Source organism: Xiphophorus hellerii, chromosome 16 (genome assembly GCF_003331165.1).
Source record: "Xiphophorus hellerii strain 12219 chromosome 16, Xiphophorus_hellerii-4.1, whole genome shotgun sequence".
NCBI lineage: Eukaryota > Metazoa > Chordata > Actinopteri > Cyprinodontiformes > Poeciliidae > Xiphophorus > Xiphophorus hellerii.
Window position 1 is genome coordinate 2922465 of NC_045687.1, and position 24073 is coordinate 2946537.

The 24073-nt window shown below is 40.3% G+C and overlaps 3 protein-coding genes across 3 annotated transcripts in view; all 3 read right to left on the reverse strand.

The window, feature by feature from the left end:
• Positions 1–6427: 6427 nt before the first annotated feature.
• Positions 6428–15794, reverse strand: casc3 (casc3 exon junction complex subunit). Its single transcript, XM_032587923.1, has 12 exons — positions 15584–15794; positions 12660–12684; positions 12526–12581; positions 12211–12450; positions 11961–12097; positions 11709–11888; positions 10088–10980; positions 9778–9954; positions 8671–8769; positions 8425–8591; positions 8146–8353; positions 6428–7204 (listed from the first exon to the last, which is right to left on the reverse strand). The coding sequence occupies exons 1-11, from the start codon at positions 15767–15769 to the stop codon at positions 8207–8209; spliced, it is 2307 nt and encodes a 768-aa protein (XP_032443814.1). The 5' UTR covers positions 15770–15794; the 3' UTR covers positions 6428–7204; positions 8146–8206.
• Positions 15795–17117: 1323 nt separating this feature from the next.
• On the reverse strand, positions 17118–19991 carry LOC116735858 (ribonuclease inhibitor-like; the record flags this gene model as incomplete). The annotated part of the gene is made up of 4 exons (XM_032587998.1): positions 17118–18226; positions 19349–19395; positions 19490–19663; positions 19801–19991. Coding segments are annotated over 4 exons (1002 nt in total), but the record flags the coding sequence as incomplete, so codon positions are not given.
• The window catches only part of LOC116735853 (NLR family CARD domain-containing protein 3-like), an 88291-nt gene continuing 84198 nt past the window's right edge, over positions 19981–24073 (reverse strand). Inside the window, exons 4-5 of the mRNA XM_032587992.1 lie at positions 21729–23562; positions 19981–20756 (exon numbers count right to left, since the gene is read on the reverse strand). Of these exons, the coding sequence (XP_032443883.1) occupies positions 20402–20756; positions 21729–23562 (2189 nt within the window). The 3' untranslated portion in view covers positions 19981–20401. The remainder of the gene's footprint in view (positions 20757–21728; positions 23563–24073) is intronic.

Below are 24073 nucleotides of genomic sequence, written 5' to 3' on the forward strand. Positions count from 1 at the left end.
GTGTAAAATTAATGGAAATGGAAATATCCCTGACGACAGAGCGGAAACACCGCGAGATTTCAGCGTGAGAGAGCGCAGATTCTTTTATTTAACACTAAACTCGAATGCTGAACGGAAGTTTTCTGCAAGATCAGCTGATTTTTGATTCTCAGTGAAGTCACGTGACCCAGGATTGATCTAGAACCAGACACCTTCCTCATCCTCCTCCTCATGCTGGAGCATCAGGTTCCCTGAAACTGAACCCAGCAGCAGAGAAACACCCCAGGATTATTATTTCAGATCAGATTCTGTTTCAGGCTCAGGTAATATGAATCATCTGTGGAATACCACAGGGAACTAAACTAGGCCCCATGTTACTGTCTTCCATTCAGACCACATATGCTTCATTTTCTGAACTTATTTGGATCTTTTTGTTTCTTTTCAGCAATTTAGCTTATAAACTCCACTTCTAAGTGATCTCTTCCACTCAGAGTGAAAGATTTCAAGCATTTTTTTAAGTACATTTAGATAATGCTGCCTTCTAGATCAGGGTGGGCAACTCCAGGCCTCCTGCAACTTTTAGATGTATCTCTACTTCAACACACCTGGGTCAAATAATGAGGTCATTAGCAGGACTCTGGAGAACTTGACTGCACTGAGGAGGTGATTCAGCTGTTGGACTCAATGTGTTGGACCAGGGAGACATCTAAGAGTTGCAGGACACCGGCCCTCGAGGACCAGGATTGCCCATCCCTGTTCTAGAGAGTAAAAACACAAATATTCAGTTGTTTTTTGTTAGAAGTCTAGAATAATGTAGCACATTTAGAAAAAAAATATTTTAAGAAATGCAGCCCTAAACAAATGTAAATAAATTAAGTTTGACAAACTTAATTTGATTACGTAACAAATTATTTAAAGTTTTTTTTTTTTAGTTGGAGCTACTTTCTGTTTTTTCAGTGCAGGTTGCTTTGATAGCATCTTCTACATTGTTGGTTCTGATGCGTTTTATCTTCCTCTTCACCCACGAATCCTCTGAGAGGTTCAAGTAAGAGCAGGTTGCTGGTGTTACCGTAGTGATTGAAGAAGGTATTGGTACCTTTAGCAGTTTGGGTCGGTACCGAGTCCTGCTGGAAAAATAAAATCAGCATCTCTATAAAGCTAAAATGTCCTGGTAGATGTTTCTGATGTCTGTGGTTCTTATGAGTTTCATAAAGTAGAAACTGGTGGCCTGTTTGTGTATTTCTGCACAGATCAGGCTGGATTTAAGACTTTAAACAGCTGCATTGCTTTATTAATTTATTTTCTCCCTTCAAATGAAACTATCAGTGTGGAACAAACTGCAACAAAATGATGCAAAGAAAAAGCGAATAAAGACATAAAGATGGAAAGTGACAAAAAAACTAAAAAAAATCAAAAATCAAGAAGCTATAAATAAATAAGATGAACAAAGACAAGAAATCTGATTGATTTTATTGATCCTATGATTGCTATCACGTCATAGATTCAAACCAGGAAGTGAAGAGAGGCTCCTTGCCTCTCATTGGCTCGTTATCTGCAACTCTGCAGTTTCCGGCCAATCAGAGCAGACCTCTTCACCATCCTCCTTTGTGGTGCATCAGTTAACAAGCCAATTACTCAGAAAGCTCTCCAACATCCTGATCTCCATCACAGGCGGAAGGCGTTGCCATGGCTACAGCTGCAGGAGGTGGGAGGGAGGGTGTAACAGCTGAGGCTCCTTTTGTGTTTGAGCTGCTGATGAATATTTACCAGGCCGTCCGGCTGCTGATTGGTCGCTGGAGTTTATATAAGAGCCCCGCCTCCTGCAGCTCATGAATATTCATGTTAACATAAATAAACTCAGCAGGTGTGAAGCTTCAGGGATGAAGAACGGACCCATAAATCAAATCAAATCTCCGGATTCCTGCTAATAACTTGGTTATTTGACTCAGGTGTGCTGAGACGCAACTAAAAGTTGCATTTTAAGACCTGGAAGCTTCCCAGCAGAAGCATTTAATTCCAGAAAAGTCGGAATGCGTTCTGGAAACCGGTTCTGGTTTGGACAGCACACAGAAACCAAGCAGATTTATAAGCAGTCGGTGCATGGTTCTGTTTTAAAGGGGGGGATTTTATGTAAAATTTTGCTTTATATCACATTAATGGCTGGACTTGATTAAAATTTATGACAGTTAATTGCAGGGTCTGTAATTAATTGTGTTTTAATCTAAAACTACATAAACAAAATAAACATTTTTGCTGCAAAATTCTTGACCAAACAGAAATGTGAGCTCAACAAATAATACATTTACTGTTTACAATCTGTAACTTGATCAGTCATAAAACTTAAAAAATAAATAAATGACTAGACTGTGGAAGCTGGCAGCGTTGGTGACGTATCTGCTAGCTGCTACATGTTTAGCATTCTTACACTATTTTAGGCTTGAATAGCTTCGCTAACAGGCTAACTCCTTTTAGCACAACTTTTCAGCATCCAATCAAATCAGAATTAAAAAAATAACCCCGTAGTGGACAAAGAGAAGAGGCTTATCATCCATTGTTGTTGTTTGTGTATGAAACATCATCATAATTAACAGAAATTAATTCTTACAACCATCAATCTGTGTGTAATTAATCTTTTTAATGCGTTTCACGCAGTGATAAAGTTCCTTTTCAGTGATATTCTAATTTATTGGATGGGTCTGTACATATAAAGACCGAGCATCAAGCTACAGATATATGACAGAAATATATTCTCATGAGAATTAAGCTGATTTAGTTAATAATGGAATGTTTATAATCTGCAATTATCTATAAGAATTAAGTTTTTGGGTTTATTTGTACTTCAAACTCAGCAGAAATTCAACTGAAAATGTGATGATGCCCTTCTGGTGACCCAGGCCAAAGCAATCAGCACTACATCCAATCAAGCGGCTTTTAGCCAATCAAATTAGGCTCGGCTGAATCCCCGGTACGTTGGGTTGGGTCAGAGGTCAATGTGTCTGCAGACGGGGGTGGTGGATTAGCTGTCATCAGGTCAACCATTTCCCCCAGTTTGACTGGATGAAAAGATAACGACTCAAACGGGCGTCAAGCAGAACGAGACGTATAATAACTTCTGTTTAGGAGAAAACGCTCATCTCTATAATTAAGAGACGTACCTCTGGCCTGGAGAAACACACTGGTGTCACATGACCAAAGGATCCCAATTTGATTGGCTAAAAGCCGAGCGACTCCATTTAGTGTCGATAGCTTCGGCTTGGGTCACCAGAAGGTCGCCATGCATGGAGACAAAATTGCTGCTGAAAAATTTGGAGTGAAAAAATTCGCATCAATAACTGCAAATACATTTTTTCATTTTAGACGTGTTATAAATTAAACAGGTGCGCTCACACCAGCCCAGTTTGGTCCATTTCAATCCAAGGCTAGTTAGTTTGTCTAGAAACTCTGATAAACTACAAACATAGATCTCTGTTCATTTGAAGTGTTAAAAACTTTGTTACAGTACTTCAGTAAAATTTTTGTGTATCTGTATTTTACTTAAGCAGATTTAATAATGGATACTTTCCACTTTTACTCCACTACATTTTACAGTAAGTATCTGTACTTTCTACTTAACTACATTTCTACAAAATCGTCGTGTTACTCGATACATACAAGTCGCCTTGCACCTTTTAGAATGTGAAGTTTAGGAACAAGGTAGAAGTTCAAGTCAATGAATAGTGAAAATGAGTAATTTACCTGAACTTTATTTAAAAATCATACTTAGAAATTGCTTTACCCTTCTTTTTATCTGAACGTTATGCGGCTGTTGGCCTTTTTCTTTAAATAATAATGTTTGTCCATCTATAGAAAAGTAGACATTATGAGTCGGGTTTTAATATTTCAGTTCACAGTTCATGAAGTGAGTCTGCCATAGTTTCAGTACCAAACATCTTTCTGTTCACAGACACAGAAACAGCCCAACATCCTGCACTGCTCTTTAGTTTTACCTTATTTAAGTGACTCCAGAGAGATTTGGGAAATTAATTACAAAACAGCACAACAGTCACTAATCAAACTTCAAAAAAGACCAATAAGAGTAATTAACAAGGCGAAGGACCAGGATCAGACTAACACATTATTTATCCAAATATTTTGCACATATACAACATTTTGTACAGAACTACAAAATACTCTTCAAATAAATAAATCCAGTGCTGTACACAATTTTGTTCATAAATATAAAAATAATTCTAAAATAATTAAGTACTGCATTAACCATTGTAAAAAATCACTAAGCATAATATTTTGCATTGCAAATTGTCATCTGAATAAAGGTGCTGATGATGCAAGTCTGACCCCTTATAGCTGGTTAAAAATATATAAAATGGTCTTTACTGTTTTCTTTAGAGGCTGGTTCTAGACCAAATTTACCACAGGGGCCGGTGTAGTCAATGTTTTCTTTATGGAGACACTAAAAAAAGAATTAAACACAAACAGATTAATATTTCATCATTTAATAATGTGAACCAAAGAGCCACTTGTGTCTCCAGAGATTCAGGTTGCAGATCCTGATTTAGCAGATGGAAAGTCTGATCCTATACAGCAGTTAAAAGAGCAGTTTATAATTTTTAATTCATTAAATTGATTTTTATTCAAATTCATTTTAATGTATTTTTAATACCTTAGAAATAAAATTGAGAAGGTTTACAAAAATATCTACCACTGAATATTTAAAAAAGACATTTATGTAGTATAATTTCTTTAGAACCCCGCTTGGCCCCCGTATAGAACCGGCCCTGGCCTGCAGGTCTGGTGTATTTTTGCTTAGCATGTTTTTTCTTCATTGATAGGAAGTCAGATTATCCAAACTGGTAAATCACATTAATAAAATATTAGTGAAGTAATACATTAAATGACCACTGGACAATTATTCATAAAATATATCAACATTTCTGAATAAAACACACAGAAAGTAATGTAATGTAATGTAGGAAATATTTCTGTATTAACTGTTAATCTATTCTTATGATTTGTTCTTTAAATGGCCACTTATTTTGGCTATTGCTATTATTTATTAAATATCATCCAAACTCAACATCCTAAGCAAAGAATCAAACCACAATAGTCAGCTAAAATCACAATAATCATAACTAAATGTTCTGTACCATGTCAGCATCAGGAGATGATTGAGGATGAAGAGACGCTGATTTCTGATTCTTTAGGTTCTGATGGGTCTGCAGTTCCTCTCTTGATCCATTCAGTCTATCATACAGCAGCACACTGCGCCACAACGGACACATTTCTTTGCCTTTCGATGTCCACAGTATCCATCCTCTCTGAAATTGTTCAGCTTATAATGTGAGTCTTTTCACTCACATTTGTATTTTTAGAAGCGTTTTTGCTTCTAAGGACATGGAATCGGGTCGAGGACGCTTTAAAAAGACTCAGGTTGATAGCAGCTCACTCTGGTCTTGGGTTAGGTGGTCTTGACTACAACACTGCTATGTGGTTCCTTGGATGCATCTTCCAAGGTTCCTTCTTTCCATCACCTTTCCCCTGGATTTCTTTCAAAATAAATGCCACTGGTGGCAAAAAAGTGAAGTTCAGACAAGATGTTTCCATCCCTGAACTTATGATGCATAGAATCACATATCTACGTTTTAAGCCATGTTACAGAGTAAACACAATAAAAACATGCTTTATCTGCAGCATTGTTCATTAAAATGGCACATTTCTGATGTATTAATATTAAATATGATAAGTACTCTTATTGGTATTGTATTAGTAATGCATTCAGCAAGTACTTTTACTTTTAATACTTAAGTATTTTTAAAACCAGTACTTTTACTTTTACTCAAGTAAAAATGTTAATGTGGTACTTTTACTTTTACTAGAGTACATTTTTGTCTGTGTATTTGTACTTTTACTTAAGTATATTTTTTGAGTATTTTCTCCACCACTGGTTAAATCCTACAACCTCTAGAATCTGATGCTACTACATTGTTTACATTTTGTGAAGAAGGAAGTTGCGCTTGAGGTTTTCTTGTCGGTTCCCTCAGTCGTTCTTGATGCAGCGCCCCCACAGGCGAGGAGAGGAACTGTTGTTTTTTAAGGGTTTGGTTTGTTTGACAGGTCAGGGTGAAAGTGAACCACAGCAGCTGCAATTTTGGTTCTAACAAACAGAGTTGGTTTTTCTCTTAATTTCACAAGAGCTTTTACAGAGTTGTAGAGAGAAATCTAAAGAGATTCATTCAAAAACCTGTAATCATAAAAGCAACCTTGACTGCCTTATATTTATATTTGTTAGTCTGTAGATGGAGATATTATCCTGAATAAGATTACCTTACCATGAAATTCAGGTGAAAGTTCAATATTTTAACCTATTGTTTTATAAACATCTTTAATAAAAAAAGACCCAAAGAAGTTCTGGTTTTGTTTGTCTGGGTGGGTCAGGGACGGCACACAGACGTTCAGGACAGAATCAGAAACTTTAATCTGACAACAAACCAAAAACGTTCCAGAGAACTGAGCAGAAAGAGATGAGCAAAAAAAAATAAAAAGGAAATTTTTCTCCAGGAAACCGTAAAATTCAGTTAATAATGGGTCCGTCTGGGGTTCTGCTACGCTCTGGTCCGAACATGAAAACAAAAATCAGAGCAGATGGTCGCCTACTGCAAATAATAATAAAAAAGTAAAACAGTATGAAAATGAAAGGTTTAATAAAAGGAAGACATAAACTATTTCTCTCTCTATTAACTCCACCGTTAACATTCAGGTCCCTGCCGACGACTCAGCTCTGATTACAATAAGTTCACGGATCTATTTAATCTCTTCCAGATTTTATTTACAGTTAGCTTCTATTTACAGCAACACTAAGCAACACCAGGTGGCGCCAACAGAGGCAGGTCTCAAAATCTGCGCTTTTAGGTTTATAACGTCGCCGTTTACCGGGAAAGATTTATTATGTCATAAAATATCTGCATCTGAAATATGTGATCCGAACAGAACCGGGGCAGTCGACCCGATCCAGTTCTGGCTAACAGATCCTGTAGAGCTATAACCGTTGGAGTAGATTCAGACAAACAGGACATGAAGTCGTTAGCGGGTCCGCTCCATCCGTCTGTCCGTCAGAGTGACTGAAAAGGGAATAAAGGAAAGTTCTGATCCAGAAGAGTCCGTCTCGTCCTGCCCTCCGCCCCCTCACGGTGTCGTCTGATTGGGCCTCACTGCTCCTCCCACCCTGCTCCTGCCCACACAGACCAATCACCAGTCAGAAAACCTGGAGCAGGAAGTAAACATGATGCCACACTAGGAGGAAATTAATGCTGGGCGAAATGGCTTCAAAATAAAATCTCTCATTTTTTCCATACCAGATCAAATTTTAATGTGTTTTTTCTCACTTTCTTTACTAAAAAAATATAAGTTGTACGGCAAATATTAGGGAATTTTTGTTTAATTACGAGAAGCATAATTGGTTTCATTTCTGCTCTACAACCTCAGAGCAGAAATGAAACCAAAGATGTTACTAAAAGAACATCTTAAAATTACGAGAGAAACAATTGGGTAAAAGCCTGAATAATATTTATTTGTTATTTTTTGTGTTGGAGTTCTGATAAAAAAAATACTTTATTCTCCAAATATTACAACTTTATTCTTGTAAAATTAGAACTATTTTTGTAAAAAAAACCAAACAGAACAAAACTTATCACTCTTATATTTAAGATTAATAACTGAATAGCAAAAGGTGCTTTAATGGATTTTTTATTACAGAATTTGAACGAGATAAAGCTAAAACTGCAACTTTAGGCATCATATTTACAGACAAAAGGTTGATTTTAATCTTAAATATATAATGTATATATGTATTGTACAGTTTTGGTTTAATTCCTGATCTGAGTGTGTTGTTCTCTCAGCAAACTACCTTTCTTTGAGTTTCTATACTCCAGTTAACGATTACTTGATTACTACATGAGTTGTCAGTCATTTCAATGATCGATTAATCACGATTAATTTGATTAATCGTTTCAGCCTGAACTGGCATCACTCTGAACTATGGAAACACAAGAAGCGCTTCGGTGAAAATACAATCCAGATTTTCCAAAAATTAATCTTCATAAACCAAAAATTTGATTAAATTGAATTTCTCGGTTAATCGCCCAGCCCTAGAGGAATCCGTTAAGGCCTCACCTGCAGCTCTGAGGTCAGGGTGGGGGCGGAGCCTGAGGCGGGGAAGGAGATGAGGGCGGAGTCACTCTGAGGCGTAGGGAACCTCTGGAGGGGGGGGTTTGACGGTGACGGGCTGAGAGGTGCGGCGGGGGGGCGACGGTTTGGGCTGAGCCTGCTGCTGCATGGTGTCGTAGTACGTGACGCCGCCGTACGTCACCTGGGTCTGACCCTGAAACACAGCAGAGGTCAAACTGGGTCCGGAGGTTCTGCTGGTTCTGATGAGCAGCGGTCCCGTCTTACCTGTGGGCTTGGATACATGGCAGGGTAGGGGAAGGTCATGACCCCAGGAGGAGGGTAGAACGGAGGAGGCAGCAGCTGCTGTGGTTGCCCCGGTGACAGGGAGACAGGTGGGCCTCCGTAGAGGGCGGGGTTAGCGATGGGGCCTCCTGATTGGTGGGGATGGAGACCTGCACAGAGAGAGAGAGGCAGCAGAGTGAGAGGGCGACCAAGGAGGGTTGTGAAATGGTGAATTTAAAGGAAACCCACCAGGATGAGGGATGTGCATCTCTGGCTGGACCAGCATGCCCTGGGGCGGGATGGGGGCGGGGCCTTCTCCGTGGGTGTAGATTGGTCCCTGGTACGACACTGAGGGGGCAGAAGAGGTGGTCAGAGGAAAACATCAGCAGCTGCAACACAGCTATTAAATAAATCATCTAGGACTGAAACGATTAATCATCATTAATCAATTACTGAAATAATCAACTAATTCAGGAATCAATTAATCATTAAATGGAGTATACAGACAAAAAAAGACTATTTGCTGAAAGAACTACAACCTCTGAGCAGTAATGAAACCAAAACTGTACAAAAAAATTTACATTTTGCATCAGAGATAAAAAAGCTTAAACAGCTTAAACAAAATCTCTTATCAAGAAACTTTTTCATCCAAATATTCATCAGTTACACAAATAATCAACAGATCAGCCCTACATTGTATTGATCAAGTCAAGCAGAACGGGTAGAGTTTTTTATGTTGATGTTAAACATATTTTTTAGTTGATGAAGCATAAATTAAACAAATGCTGTTAATAGACAACAAAATGTTTATTTTCTTAATAATAATGGAATGTATTAATTTATTTGCTCTTCTAGTGTATTTTTAATATTGGATAAAAATTCATAAGTGGTTAAATGCCGAATGTGCCATATTTCTGTTGATTGGTACCAACGGCTCAATCGAAGGTTCTGACTGCAGTTCTAACCCTGAACAGACACTGCTGAAGTTTGCTGACCCCTGCTGGTGAAACAGAGGAGGTGCAGCAATAATGTGAAAACTGATCTGCTGCTTTTTTAATTCGGATTCTAGTAGAAAACTCCTGAGAAGAAGCATCACCAGGGTCCGGATGGACCCGGATGTGACGCCAATGAGCTGCAGTTCTAACAGAATCAGAACCGAAAATAGAACCAAGTTAAAACCTCCGTCAAAGAAGCAGTCAGAACCTTGTTAAAACACATAAAATATATTTTTCCACAAACGTTAGTAGAACTGATCAACTGTGACGGTTCTGATTGATCAGGTTTTATCAGAACTTTATCTCTAGTTCTTCAACTCCAGCTCTAATGTCCTACTGGTTGAACTGCTGGGAATCTTACTGGGCTCGTAGTAGTGTCCAGTCTCCATCACTCCCAGGTGCATGGGCGGGGCCGGTTCTGGAACGGCTCTCTGACGCTGGGAGGAGTAACGCTTGGCCCGGTTGGAGCCCACGCCCATCTCCTCCATGTTGGAGTACTGAGGCGGCCCACTGGCCATGTGGATGGGGTTAGGAAGACCTGTAGAGAGGTACACTGGTTTAACTGGGACACAGATCAGGTGGACTGGGATACACACATCATGTAGACTAGGAAAATAATTGGTTGGACTGGTTTAACTGGGTCTCTGTACTCCCAGTATGAAGGAACTCACCTCTCATCTCGGAGCGTACGTACGACGTTGGACTCTGACTCCAGGTCTGTCGGACCAGATTGAGCCGGGCCACTTCCTGGTCCAGCTCGGCGACCCCTCCCCCGCCCGCTGCTGTCTGACTTCCCCCATCACTGCCCCCCGTCCAGCCCTTGCCCCCTCCGCTGCTGGGTGAGGAGCTGTTTCCCCCCGCTGCTGACTCCTCCACTGAGGCCTGCTTGCTGCCGAGGTCTGACGGCCGCGAGCGAGTCCTGCGGGCCAGAGAGTACGATTTACGTTCAACGGGGCGCTCAGCCGGTGGAGAGGCTTCCCGATTGGCTGCTGAAGACTGGAGGGCGGGGTCAGAGGTGGAGGCAGCCAATCCGGAGGCAGCTCTGTCCCCGCTGCCTCTTTGTTCCTGATGCTGTCGTCTCGGTGACTGATACCCGCCCGGCTGCCTTGCTGCAGCCGTCGCTGCAGAGTCTGACCTCGAATCCTCCTCCGCTGCGCCTGATTGGCCGTCTGAAACCTCCTCAATGACCACAGAGGAGCCTCCTCTTCCTCCGTGGCCCCGTCCACTTCTACCGGCCCCGCCTCTGTCTCCCGACGGGTCCAGTTGAGTTTTTGGGGCGTGCCGCTCTCTGGGATGAACCTGAGGTGCGTTGGATTCATTGTTCCTGTACTCTGACTGAGACAACGGGTGCACTTGGCTGTAGTGAGGGGGTCTGCTGCGGGAGGGCGGCGGCCTGGAGGAGTTGTTGCTCCGCTGAGCAGCAGAGAGGGGAGGAAACGCTGAGGAAGAGGAGGGTGGAGGGACAGATGAAGGTGGAGGTGGTACTCCTCCTCGGTTCTGCCAGGTCCGGGCCGGTCTCTGCCCGTCTCTCCACCGCTTGTCTCTGCCGGGAGGAGAACTCTGCCTGCAGGAACGGAGACGGGATGGTGATAAAAACGATTAACACAAACGCTGGTCTTGAAAAACATTCCTATTTTATATTAGCTTCTACTTAAAGTGTGATTTAAATCACTAAGCTGCACAGAGAGACTTTAGTTCATCACATTTTCTGTTTTACTCAAAATACTAAAACATTTTAGTCAGTTCTTTTAACATTGAAATTTTTCACAATAAACTATGTGATAATTGTCCAACCCTAGTGGATGGGATTCAGCTGTCGGTCAGTAGCTGATAAATCCTGGCTGTTCTGAAGCTACGCAGCGCCACCTACAGCCAGACAGCTCACATACCATCCAAAAAAAACCTGTTCATGTCCTGCAGACTAAAGTTTAGAGATGAACGAGAATCATTTTTCACTTTCACAATATAAATTATGTAAAAATCTGAAAGTAAAAAGGACAAAATCATTAATTTTATCTTTCTAGTCCAGGAAGTAAAGTTTCATTACACTAACTTAATAATTTAGCTTGCTCATCCCGGTTTGTGGTGTTTGTGCAGCGTTTACATTTGACCCAATGCTAATATGTAAATGACTTGTTGCCATGACAACCTGAGGAACAGCAAACAGACACACATTCATTTCCAGGTTGTTCTGTTCGGTTTCCGACCATCAGAACCAGTGAAGCCGACGTTCAGACCCGAGCGTCGTGTTGGGCGTGGTCATACGTTACACTGTCATGGCGACCAGCTCACCTGGGTCTGCGCTGCCTGTACGCCCGGTCTCCAGGGCCGCTGCCGCCGCCGTTCCGGATGTCGTAGCCGTAGATGGCGATGAGCTCCTCGCGGCTCTTGGGCGCCTGCTCTTCCTCCCTGAACTTGTCGTGCTCCCAGCGGCCCTCGTCCTTCCATAACTTCCTGTTCCGACCTTTAGGCCTGAGAAGAAGAAGAGGAACAGGTAAACCTCCTTCTGGAGACGCTGAGGCTGAAACGGAAGCGGCGTCTCACCTCTCCTCTTCCTGAGTCTGTCCGCGGACGTCGTGCTCGAAGAACAAACCCTTCCTGGGAATGTAAGCCGGGTTCTTCCGGTCTTCGTCGTCGTCCAGCTGCTGACCAGGCTTCGTCTCCGGGTCGTCGGTGGACTCCTGCATGGAGGTCAGGGACAGGAGAAGAAGAAACCGTGACGACCCTTTCTTCAACAGGAAGTAGAATAAGTAAAATTTTCTGGAATCCGTCTGGAAGCGAGTCGTATTCCCACCTGTCCATCTCCGCTCTGCCTCTCTCCTGCCAGGTTTCCCTTCTCCTCTGCTTTGCTCTCCTCCTTACTGGACCCTCCTGCCTCTTCCTCCTCCTCCTCCTCCTCTTGTTCCTCTTCTTCCTCCTTATCCTTCTCCTCTCCATCATCCTGTGTGGGTCCATCAGCAGCAGCGGGTTTGGGTTCGCTGGCTGCTGCTGGAGCCTCTTCCTCGCTGAAACCCTCCTCTTCCTCCTCTCCTCCCTGACGGAGAAACAGAAACTAGAGTCATCGTCCCCGCCCAACAGAGCGGAACCGACCGGATCCGATTCTGTTTACCTCTGAGTGGGAAGCGTTCTCCTCCGGATCGGCGCTGTCGTAATCCGAGAGGACGGCTGGAGGAAATAGAGCCAGGCGTCATGACAACGGAGCGGATCAACAGAACATGCAATGGGCCGCGGGTCGGGTCTTACCTTCTCCTGCTCCGTCTTCACTCTCCTGTAAAGACAAACAGGATCAGAACCAGAAGCAAAACAAGAACAGGATCAGATTCAGAACCAGAACACGAAGAAGATCAGAAAGTCTCTGAAAAGCAGTGAACTCCGACCCAGTCTGGCTCAGATCTATTCTTCGGTCTGAACGCCACAGAAACAGAACCAACCCATAAATCTGTGCTGAGAATCCTAAACGTGAAGCGGGTTCTACAGAACAGAACCGTGGAATCTCTGTTAAATAATCTAACTTCACCAGAACGGACCCAAATTCTGCTGACCCAATTTGGTTTGCTTTCTTTGGTAAAATCTTCCTTCAGGAATCTCTGGTTCTGGTTTCATTGTTTCAGGTTCTGCTGATGGTTCTCCAGACTGAGATGAAAACAGAACCTGAAGTTCTGTTCAGTCCAGACTCTGATCTAGTTAAAACATTTATTTTTAAATCCTTTTTCTTTTGATAATCTCATATTTTATGCATTGTTGCCTCTATTTTTATAAATAATGTTTTACTTTTTACTTATTAATTTTATTATTATTAATTTACTTGAGGCTAAGTGGGAAAGCTCAATAAATAAAAATGTTAAAGTAAATAAAATCACTGTCTTTGGTCATGCCCAAAGATACAGATATACTGGGAATCTATTCTGGTTGAGACTAGGAAAATTATCAAAACTAATATTGATCTCGATCCAGTGTCTCTTCTCCTTGGTCTACCAAATAAACATATCCAAAATCAAAACAAGAGTAAGTTGTATAATATCATAATTTTCTATGCTCGAAAGAATATTTTGTTACAATGGATTTCTAATAAATCTCCTACTATTTTTGGGTGAAAGAAGCTTATTTTGGAATATATTCCTCTCGACTTTCTAACATGCCTCGTCCACTCTAAGACTGACATTTTTGGACGCATATGGAAGACCTTCCTGTCTCGAGCATCTATAAATGTTTAGATGTGGACTATATAATGATGGAAGTATGTATGCCCCTTATCTTTCCTTTTGTCTCTGGACTGCACTGCTGAGCTTTCGTTCTGTGTTATGTTGTTACTAAACAAAAAAAATTAATAAACATATCTATAAAAAAACAAAGTAAATAAAATGTTTTTCCTGCAGCCGTTAGACCAGGGGTCTCAAACTCCAGTCCTGGAGGGCCGCAGTCCTGCAACTTTTAGATGTGCCTCTGCTGCACCAGCTGAATAGAATAATTAGGTCATTAAGGCTCTGGAGAACTGATCTACACAAGGAGGAGGTAATTAAGCCATTTCATTCCAGTGTTTTGTACCTGCGGCACATCTAAAAACTGCAGGACAGCGGCCCTCCAGGACTGGAGTTTGAGACCCCTGCGTTAGACGTTGATGTTCGGCTCTGAGCAGAACTTCTGACTGCAGAGAAACTTTCTGTTGATTTAACATCTTGAAACTGAAATGTTTCACACTGGAGTTCAAAACAAAAACAGAATTGAAATGCATCCTTCAAAAGAAACCTGTCGCAATAATCAATAAATAAATTAATCGCAGGATAAATTCAAACGAGCTCAATAATTTCCATTTTTGTGGTAGTTTGTTTCTCTTTTTTCTTCCCTTCTACCAAAAACTGGATGAAAAGTCCAGTCTGGTGCTTTGGTTTCATCCAAGCCCTTTTTTAAAAGGACAATTCAATTTAAAGAGACTTCATAATCATATTCTTTGTCATTTTAGTTGTTTTGTTTATTTATTTTGGAAATTTAAAATGTCTTCCAAGTTTCAGTGTTAAATGTTTGTTCGAAATGAAACTTTATTGACCTTTGAGAAAGTGTTCTTGGATTACAACGCTATTATTATCATCACTATATTAGTTGAAAATGGTCTCAAGACAATATTATTGTCCATCACAATAACTTTCATGACAATTTATTGTCCAGTAAAATGTGTCATCACGACAGACCTACTTTCAACCAATGTGTCTGTTTATCCTGTTTTGAACTGTTAGAATTATAAAAGGTTTGAGTGCCGCTGGTTTGTGATCTACAGCTGCACCTGTCTGGTTCTTGTTACCTCTGATTCCTGATCCCTCCATCACTTCGCCTGGTTAGAAATGCTTTAGGGTATTTTTATAAAAAAAAATTTATCTTCTCGTTTCCGTTTCTTTAGTCAATTTCAGAACAGAAGTGTCTCATTGAATCCCTATCTGCCATTAGAGCCACTACCACGACAACATGAACATCTGTAGGACTTTCATTAGGCGTGATGAGATTTAAATAAACAGTTATAATTACTAAGATTTCTGCTTTAAAGCACATTTTCACCTGAATTAATAATTTCAAATATAGTTTTACTCTGAAATAAGGATGAACAGTGCGAGTTCTGAGTCATGAAATCACAGGGGGCCACAGGCTGAGGGGACTAACCATCGGGGCCACACGCTGAGGGGACTAACCATCGGGGCCACACGCTGAGGGGACCACCCGGCGGGCCACACGCTGAGGGGACCACCCGGCGGGGCCACAGGGTGTCCTCGGGATCCACTCATCCGCCCAAGCTTTGTGGCTCCCCGACAGCCTGAATAATAATGTCGACATCTCTTCCCTTCTGCATTACATTCGTTAAACTCGGAGAAACCACCGGCTGCCTGAGCAGGTGTTATGTCGCATTTAGTCTCCCCTATAAATGTGTTCCAACTGGCGCCTTTCGGTCTGGTTCCCTAAAAACATCTCACCGTCGAGCTATTTCTAAACAATACATTTATTATTTTACTGTTAACACAATAATTAATGTTCTCCTGACATCGTGCTGAGCTAACTGGGAGCTAACGGTTCTGTAAATCCTTCAGCCAGGGGGGAGACCATTAGATCTCTGGCCGTATTCAGAGCTCTCAGCTAAGGGAACCACGGTTAGCTTCTTGGGGTTAGCCCGGACTGATACTCACACACTCGGACTCAACTTCGCTTTTCGCCTCGGACCGGCTCACTGGCGCCTCAACCGGAACGGGTTCTCGGCCTCGGGCCTTTGTCGCTGGAGAACCGGACCTCCCACTGTCCGAACCCGAGCCGGACTCGTCGTCGTCCTCGCTGTCCTGAGACGCGCGCCTCCTCCTCCGCCGCCGGTCCGCCATCTTAGAAATGGAATGGCTGGAAGCGGAAGAAGCGACTCACTATGGGTAATAGAGTTTCCTTTTATTTACGTTACCAAACGGCCTAGCAGAGCTAAGCTACATCTACTGCCACCACGTGGATAATCTCATATCGCTTTTCACTTAGAAATGTTAAAGTTATTTAAATGTTTTAAATTTTATTTTTGCATTTACTTATTTAATCATTTAGAGAATAAGTTATAATATTAATCTAGAAATACTTTTCATACACTCAAGATGACTTTACAAGGAAATTTCAAACATTATAGTGGGTTTTACATTTTTACCTTGCTGCACAATCCAAGTGATTTTGAGTTTTAGGCCACAAACTAATGACTTTCACTGGTTAAAAAAACAAACAAAAAAGAATTAATGTTTCTATCAGTTACATCAAAGCAGCAAAGCTGTCCAAGAGCACCACCATTTAAACGGCATCATGAGTGAATAAAGAAAACAAATGAAAGAGAGAACAATGCAGAAAATGAAGTAATAAGAAGTGCACAATTTGTCAATGAATGTCATAATGCATCTAAACAGTGGTTGGGATTAAAGGGAGTTAGATAACCCAATGATTTCTCCTCGGCTTATGAACGCAGAAGAAAAAGCTCCTCCGAAATGTTGGATGAAGTTGCTTCATGCAGGAGAATATAGAGATCATTTGTTATTGTTTTGGCCATACAGAGCACATTGTAAACCCTGATCATATCATTAGAGCTCATAATGGTTGAATGAAAACATGATTGTGTTTATCATGTTTGCTCATAATAAAATAACTAACTAGTGCATGTTAAAGCATCTTTCTCTGCATTCCGATCTCCATATTCATGAAATACTGCAAACAATAACTAGTCTATTAAATTAATTATTGATTTAAATTAGTAGTGCTGGTTATGGGACACCTGGAGGTTCAGTATTAGCTGCAGTTCTTCATCAGCCCACTACGTGGAGCTGCAACACACAAAAGAAATATTTTCTGTGGCCTTGAGGTATTAATGTTAAATACTTTTAAATAAAAAATCTTTTTATTTAAGCAAAGTCCGCTTTGCATATTGAGTTTGGTACAATACGCTAATCTTGAATGTTGTGTTTTCCTTACCTACAAGCAGAAAATCAGCATAAAAGGCAACAAAGAATTGAAAACGTCCATATGGATGTAATTTATATCAATGTTTCTGTCCTGCTTGTTTTAGATGTTTCTCTACTTTAACACACTTGATTCAGATGATTCCAGTTTATTAAAACCCTGTTAGGTTTGCTGAAGAAGGGAAATGCTTAAAACACTCATTTATACAATGTGTTTCAGTTAGTGATGAAATTGCTGACACAAATAGTCATTTTCAGTTTTATTTATGAATTTCTTTAACAGCAGCCACAGCTGAGACAAAGTGTTGAACATCGGAGATAAATAAGAAAAAAAGGAAACATCAAATAAAATGAAAATGCTAAACACACAACCCTGTAAAGGAATTAAAAACTCAAGAGAAAACATAAAACAAATCAGTACAGATTGAATCAAATGAAAGTTGGCTAAAACAAAGTCTCAGTTGGTTTAAGAGGTCAGAGAGGAAAAAAGTTAATCAGACCTTGAAACCCTGGACGGCTATTTTATTTAAATACATCAGAAATGTTGTGTTTTTTAAAAAATCTATAATAAATTTTATTGCTCAAACTTAAACAAGATTTTTCTTTCAACCTGGAGCCAGTCAATATTTTCACCTTGTTAATCTAATTAAAACATTGACAAGAAACAGCAACACAAACTCCTGTTTATACTGTAAAAAAAACCCAACAAATTTACTGTAATTTTAAATTAGTAGACATTAAACAACATATTTACTACCTAAGTAGTTTATCTCTGCTCAGCAGCAGCTTTTACAGACTTATCTACTAACGGTGAACAAATGGACACTGAAGACCTAACTGTTAACCAGTCAAGTACCTTGTGCCGGTCACATCCAAATCCAGCGTAAAGTGGTTCGGTGAATGTGGTGTGGAAGGTGTGGAGGTGGATCAATGTGTCAAAGGAGACAACATAGTAGGACAGAATGCCAGCAGGATGGTCAACATAGACTGCTATTCTGTTACAAACATGGGAGGACAAACGTATTTCCTTTTTTTCTTTGCTATGGAAGACAGCAAACTGGTTGAAGAAGCATGTCAGAGTCCAGGACTTATCATTTCCTCCAAACAAAGATTCAGAATTGTTTCCTCTTCTGCTGATTCCTCTGTAGCTTACAGCTACATCAACCTGTCCTTTCCATTTCACCTCCCAGTAACAACGACTAGGCAGAGCATGTTTACACAGCACCTGGGGCCAGAAGTCAAATCTTTCTAAATGATCTGGATATTCATGGGAACTTGAAAATATCTTCCCCCTGCTTTTGGACAGTTTGAGGTTTCGGTTTATTGTGTTTGAGTCCAGCTCAAGTTCACAGGTATCTGGTGGAGAAAATCAGAAACAACAGCTGTTAAATTCACAGAAACAAAGATTCAATTCTGATGGTTCGGACGATACACAGACGTTAATCTGTCTGTGTAAAAAAAAAAGTAAGTAAAAATAAATAAGTAAATAAAAATTAGATAGATAAAAATAAAATGTTAATAAAAACTTAAATCACTAAAACAATTAAAAGGTAAATATAACAAGTAAATAAAACAAAATAGTGAATAAATAAAAATAAGCAAAAGAAAAAATAAAACAATAAAATTAATTAATAAATAAAATTGACTAAATAAGAAAATAATTATTTCCAGCTAACATAAAAACATTATTCAAACAGACCAAGATCGTGATCTTATACTTTGTTTAAGTTGTAGTCTGAAGAAGGGAGATTCCGACTTCCCACTTGGAAAAATCAACTGGAACGGCCCTCCAAGGTCCCACTGGGAAACTGGGAGGAACTCCCACTATTCCCAGTTACAACGTGTAAAGCGGACTTTGCGTTTTAATTTGGCCTCTCCTCGCATAAAAGGTAAACTGTGGTATAAACATATTTATTTTGCAACATACACATTTAACAGTGCATCTAAAATTAGAGATACTCTTTTCCGATCATGTGATCGGAAATCGCGCTCGATCACTTGGTTTCAGACTCTATCGGATTCTGGCGTCATTTCCCTATCAGGGATCGAATATTGATTCTAAATCCAAATAGGAATAATAACAGTTAGTATCCGCCGTTAGTTATGTGGTGGCACCGAGTCGAGACAGCTTTGTCTGAAAACAACACCAGCGCGGCACTTTGCAGCAGTGACTGCCGTAAAGCGAATCAGAACACGGCACCAGCGTGAAGTGGGAGCGCTGTTGCCAACTTAGAGAAGGTGCCGCTGCATTTAGCTACTTTTCAGACCCTATTTTCCTTAAAAGTGACAAATTTAGCTACTTTCTCTGGTTTATTTGGGACTTTGGCGACACAACTGAAAAAGTATAGAGAGCTACCGTGGATTATGGTAAATACAGTTATTCTATACCACAATAAATAATTGCATTTTATTCCTTTTAACTTTAATGCTTGTTGTATTTTAAATGTTTTGAAAGTCAGAGTAATCATGGAAACGTACATTTCCTGATGTCAGGCTGCAGCGTCTGCTCTCCACAGTGGTCCAACCTAAAACAAGAAATCCCATCAGCTCAGTGAATGAGGCTCATCAAAACCATGAGAACTTTCACTTTCAACAGGCTGGCTTGTTTTATTCACATACCTAAGCGTCTGTAGTCTCCAGGTTGGGTCCTCTAGTCCAGCGACTAACTGCTCCATTCCTGACTCTCCTGGATTGTTGTGACTCAGGTCAAGTTCTCTGAGGTGGGAAGGGTTGGTGTTCAGAGCTGAAGCCAAAAAATCACACCCAGCCTCCGCAATCAAACAGTTAGACATCCTGCAAGAATATAAAGAAGCTGAACATAACAAAAGAAACAGTCCTACTGTTAAAATATCCATAAATAGGTGTTTGTTTCCCCCGGGTCTTGAGTTTGACGGATGTGCTCTTCATCATAATTAAACCGCTGCACTAACCTGAGACTTTCCAGTTTACAGTTTGGACTCTGCAGCCCAACAGAGAGCAGCTTCACTCCTGAATCCTGCAGGTCACTGTTGCTCAGGTCCAGTTCTTTCAGATTGGAGGAATGAGAACTGAGAACCAGAGAAAGAGCTTCCAGGGATCGCTCTGATAATCTGCAGCCTGTTAACCTAGAAAAGAGACTTAGTCAAACTTAGAATTTTTCAAGAAATCACCATGGTTTGCTAATTTTACACAGTGACAGTTTTAGCAAATATATCAAAAAAGACCTTGTTTTTTAAAGTTACACACTGTAAATTTCAACTTTCAAAGACAAAGCCGAAATTTGTCAGTAAAAATAAGAACAATAACTTTGGATATCGACTAGTTTGTTCCAGTTTATCTCACCCAGCATTGTCCCTCAGTACTTTGTGACTTAAAACACAGTGGATATGAAACTTTGTAAATTGGCCTTTCACGATAAATTCTTGCTCCAAGTGAAGCAATTACAAAAACTCATGAAAGTTACATTTATTCAAATGTTCCTACCTATTTACATCCTGATTGCTGTATTACATGCACATTTTAAATAAACCCCAAAATGTAATTTTCTTAGATTCACTGTGCAATAATTGCAATAACTTTGTCTATGATTTTGTATTTATGCCTGTTATTCTTGATATTAAAATATGTTTGATGAGCTGAAACAATTTTGTGGGACAAAAACATTAAAAGAAGAAACCTTTTAGAGAGAAATATTTTACACACGTCCACATCATAATTAAACCGCTGCACTAACCTGAGACTTTCCAGTTTACAGTTTGGACTCTGCAGGCCAACAGAGAGCAGCTTCACTCCTGAATCCTGCAGGTCACTGTTGCTCAGGTCCAGTTCTTTCAGATTGGAGGAATGAGAACTGAGAACCAGAGAAAGAGCTTCCAGGGATCTCTCTGACAATCTGCAGCCTGTTAACCTAGAAAAGAAAACAGTTTAGATTACAATTTTCCACGGTTTACTAGATGTTTTTCCCTTTAAAATAAAGTTAATTTGTCAGCAAAAATGAGAATAATAATAGTATCTACAATATGGCTGCAACTAGCAAGTACTTTAGTTGTCGATTAATCTGTTATTCTGGCAAGTAATCGGATAAAATATTGGCACATTCTGCAGATATTTTATTTAAGTCTTTTTCATATAATATTAGAAATACATAAAAGATAAACAAAAAAATTTTCATTTTTAATGGGAAAATAAACATTATTGTCTAATATGCGATAACAGCATTTTTGACCTCTAGTGAATGATTGATCACTTGTAGCAACGGATGAATCTGCAGCTTAAAAAATACATGTGAAAGCTCAGCTCTTCCTGCTTGACTCAACATCAGTACAGCTCATTTGTCGACTATTTTTTGATTAACAGTTTTGTACCAAAATGTGCTTAATAAAATATATTTTTTTAGCACAATTCGAATCAGTTGAAGCTAAATCTATTTCACTTGAGGAGCTTTGGGTAGAATATTTACAGACAAAGAACGACTTTCTTAATCTTAAATCCAAAATATATATTTTTTTGTACAGTTTTGGTTTAATTACTAATCTGAGTATTTTGTTCTCTCAGTAAATGGGCATTTCTAGAGTCTGTATACTCCAGTTAACAATTCATGGTATACTAAATTAGTTGACAATTATTTCAATAATCAATTCATCACGATTGATCTGATTAATTGTTTCAGCCTTAATCGAACTGTATAACCTTTGGAAAATCCTCCTGTTTGTTCCAATGTATCCCAGTACAACCCAGTATTGTCCCACAGTACCATGAGACTTGAAAACACACTTAATGTAGAACTTTGGAAATTGGCCTTTCACAACCAATTCCTGTTACAAATAAGTCAATTAGAAAAACTCATCAGTTTTTTTTAAATACTCCTCTTTGTACTCACAGAGCTTTTCTGGAGGCTTCCAGGACAGGCATGAGCTGCAGCAGAACCTCCTCTGACAAAGAGTATTTGTTCAGGTCAAACTCATCTAGATGTTTTTCTGATGACATTAAGATTAAGATCAGAATTGACCACTGATCAGGTGATAGTTTATCCATGGAAAGACGTTGGGATCTCAGGCAGTTTCGGATTTCCTCCACAACAGAGTCATCCCTCAGCTCATTCAGACAGAGAAACATTACTATGATCCTTTCTGGTGATGTACTCTCACTGATTTTTTTCTTAATGTACTTAATTATTTTCTGGTTGGACCATGAGGTACTTCTTGTTGGTGCCAGCAGGTCCTGTAGGAGAAACCGATTTGTCTGTAGAGAAAGACCCATGATGAACTGTAGGAACAACAAAAGCCTTCCATTTGGAGTTTTCAAGGTTCTCTTCAATGCTGTTTTATGAAGTTTTGTTGTTGAGGTTCTTGCAAAACAGGGGAGGCAGTTCTCAATTGTCATCCATGAATCAAGCATCACATTTTTGTTGTTGGAGACCAGGGAAGTGATCACATGAACAGCGGCAAGAAACTTCTGAATGCTGGACTGAGTGAAACAAAAAATCGTCTTCTGGTAATTGTCTGACGCCTTTCCAGAAAATGTCTTGAAGATCTCTTTGAACCCTTCAGAGCGCTCTGATGTCATTATAAGGCCACAGCTTCTTAAGTCCTCCTCAGTAGATATAGTGTTATCTCTGAGGAGCTGCTTAAAGGCCAGTTTGGCCAGAGACTTGATGCACATGATGCACTTTCCAGTATCATACTTTTCCTTCATGTGGTTGATCTGAACCACCAGGAACTCTATGAACATCTCCGTCAGGTTGCTGGGAAGAGCTCCTCTCTCTCTTGTTTCCCACAGGTTCTCCAGAACTACAGCAGTGATCCAGCAGAAAAGTGGCATGCGACACATGAAATGAATGATTTTTAAGGTCTTGATGTAGGAGATGATTTCGCTGGCCCGTGGCTCATCTCTGAATCTCTTCCTAAAGTACTCCTCTCTCTGCAGGTCATTGAACCCTCTGAGCTCCGTCACCATGTCAACACACTCAGGAGGGATCTGACTGGCTGTTTCAGATTGTGTGGTTATCCAGAGGTAAGCAGCAGGAAGCAATTTCTTCAAGATGAGCTTAGTCAGAAGCACTTCTACTCTACTTGACTTTCTTACGTTCGATTTATTTGTCCCGCTGATAAAATCAAACTCCAGGGGGAGATTCTGATCCAGACCATCAATGATAAACAGAAGTTTGAATTCACTGCTCTCACAGCTGGTTTCTCTCACATTTTGTAAATCTGTGAAGATTGCGGTAAGAGTCTCCTCCGTAACGCCACTGGACGGCATTCCCGGAACAACTTTGTGAATTAGCTCTGCCAGAGTAAACCTCTCTCCTCTCCATAAACACAGCCGACGAGCATCAAAAGGGAAAACTAGATGAAATTCTTGATTGAATCTTTTTTCAGCCCAATCCAACATAAACTCTTGCACTAGGAAGGATTTGCCAATGCCAGCACACCCTTTGGTCACCACTGTTCTGCTGGATTTGCCTCTTCTGGACAGATGTTGAAACATGTTGCTGACATTCACTGATTTAGATGTTTCTGTTTCTGAGCCTGTGACCTCATGCTGACCCCGTTCATCGGTAATAAACAGCTCTGGATGCATGTAGCATTGAGTCTCCTCGTCGTGCTTCTCCAACCAATCATCTTTCACAGATATGAACATGTTCTGGAGGTTGGACTGCAGCACAGCTGGGCTTGATGTGGTTTGTGGACAAGGCAGTGCTGACATCTTCACACCTGTCAAACACAAACAAATCCTGAGAAATCTGGACGACTGCCGCCATAAATACTTATAGACACATGAAACATCATCCAGGACACTGGTCCTGTCAGTCAGAAAATGTTGTAAATTTACAGGCTTTATGTTTTTTTCTAAAACGTTAGGATAACCTCCAGACTGGCATCTCAATCAGTAGTTCCTGATTCTGAAGGAACTTCTTCTGTTATGTATTTCACAAACCAACAATGGACATTAGGTAAAATTGTAGAGACTGTAGCTCATTGAGTTTTGTACAAGCTAGAAACAGGAGATGGAAGACTGGTCGACACCGGATTAAACCGGTTGATATTCGTATCAACCAGTTTGAATTGAATACGGATACTCTTGTCATGCTGAGTTCTCACATCATCTTAACTCGACCAACATCCACTTGATCAAACTCAAAAATATGCACATCAGAAGGGAATTTGGGGATAAGTGTTGGTGTGTCCAGGGCCACACAAAAGTGTGACAGCAGGAAACTGTAAT

Coding starts and splice junctions, on each gene's coding strand:
- casc3 (XM_032587923.1), bottom strand. CDS start 15,769: ATGGCGGACCGGCGGCGGAGGAGGAGGCGCGCGTCTCAGGACAGCGAG. Junction 10,981..11,708: donor TACAGGCAGCGCAGACCCAG/GTGAGCTGGTCG, acceptor CCGTTCCTGCAG/GCAGAGTTCTCCTCCCGGCA. Junction 9,955..10,087: donor CGTACGCTCCGAGATGAGAG/GTGAGTTCCTTC, acceptor ACCTCTCTACAG/GTCTTCCTAACCCCATCCAC.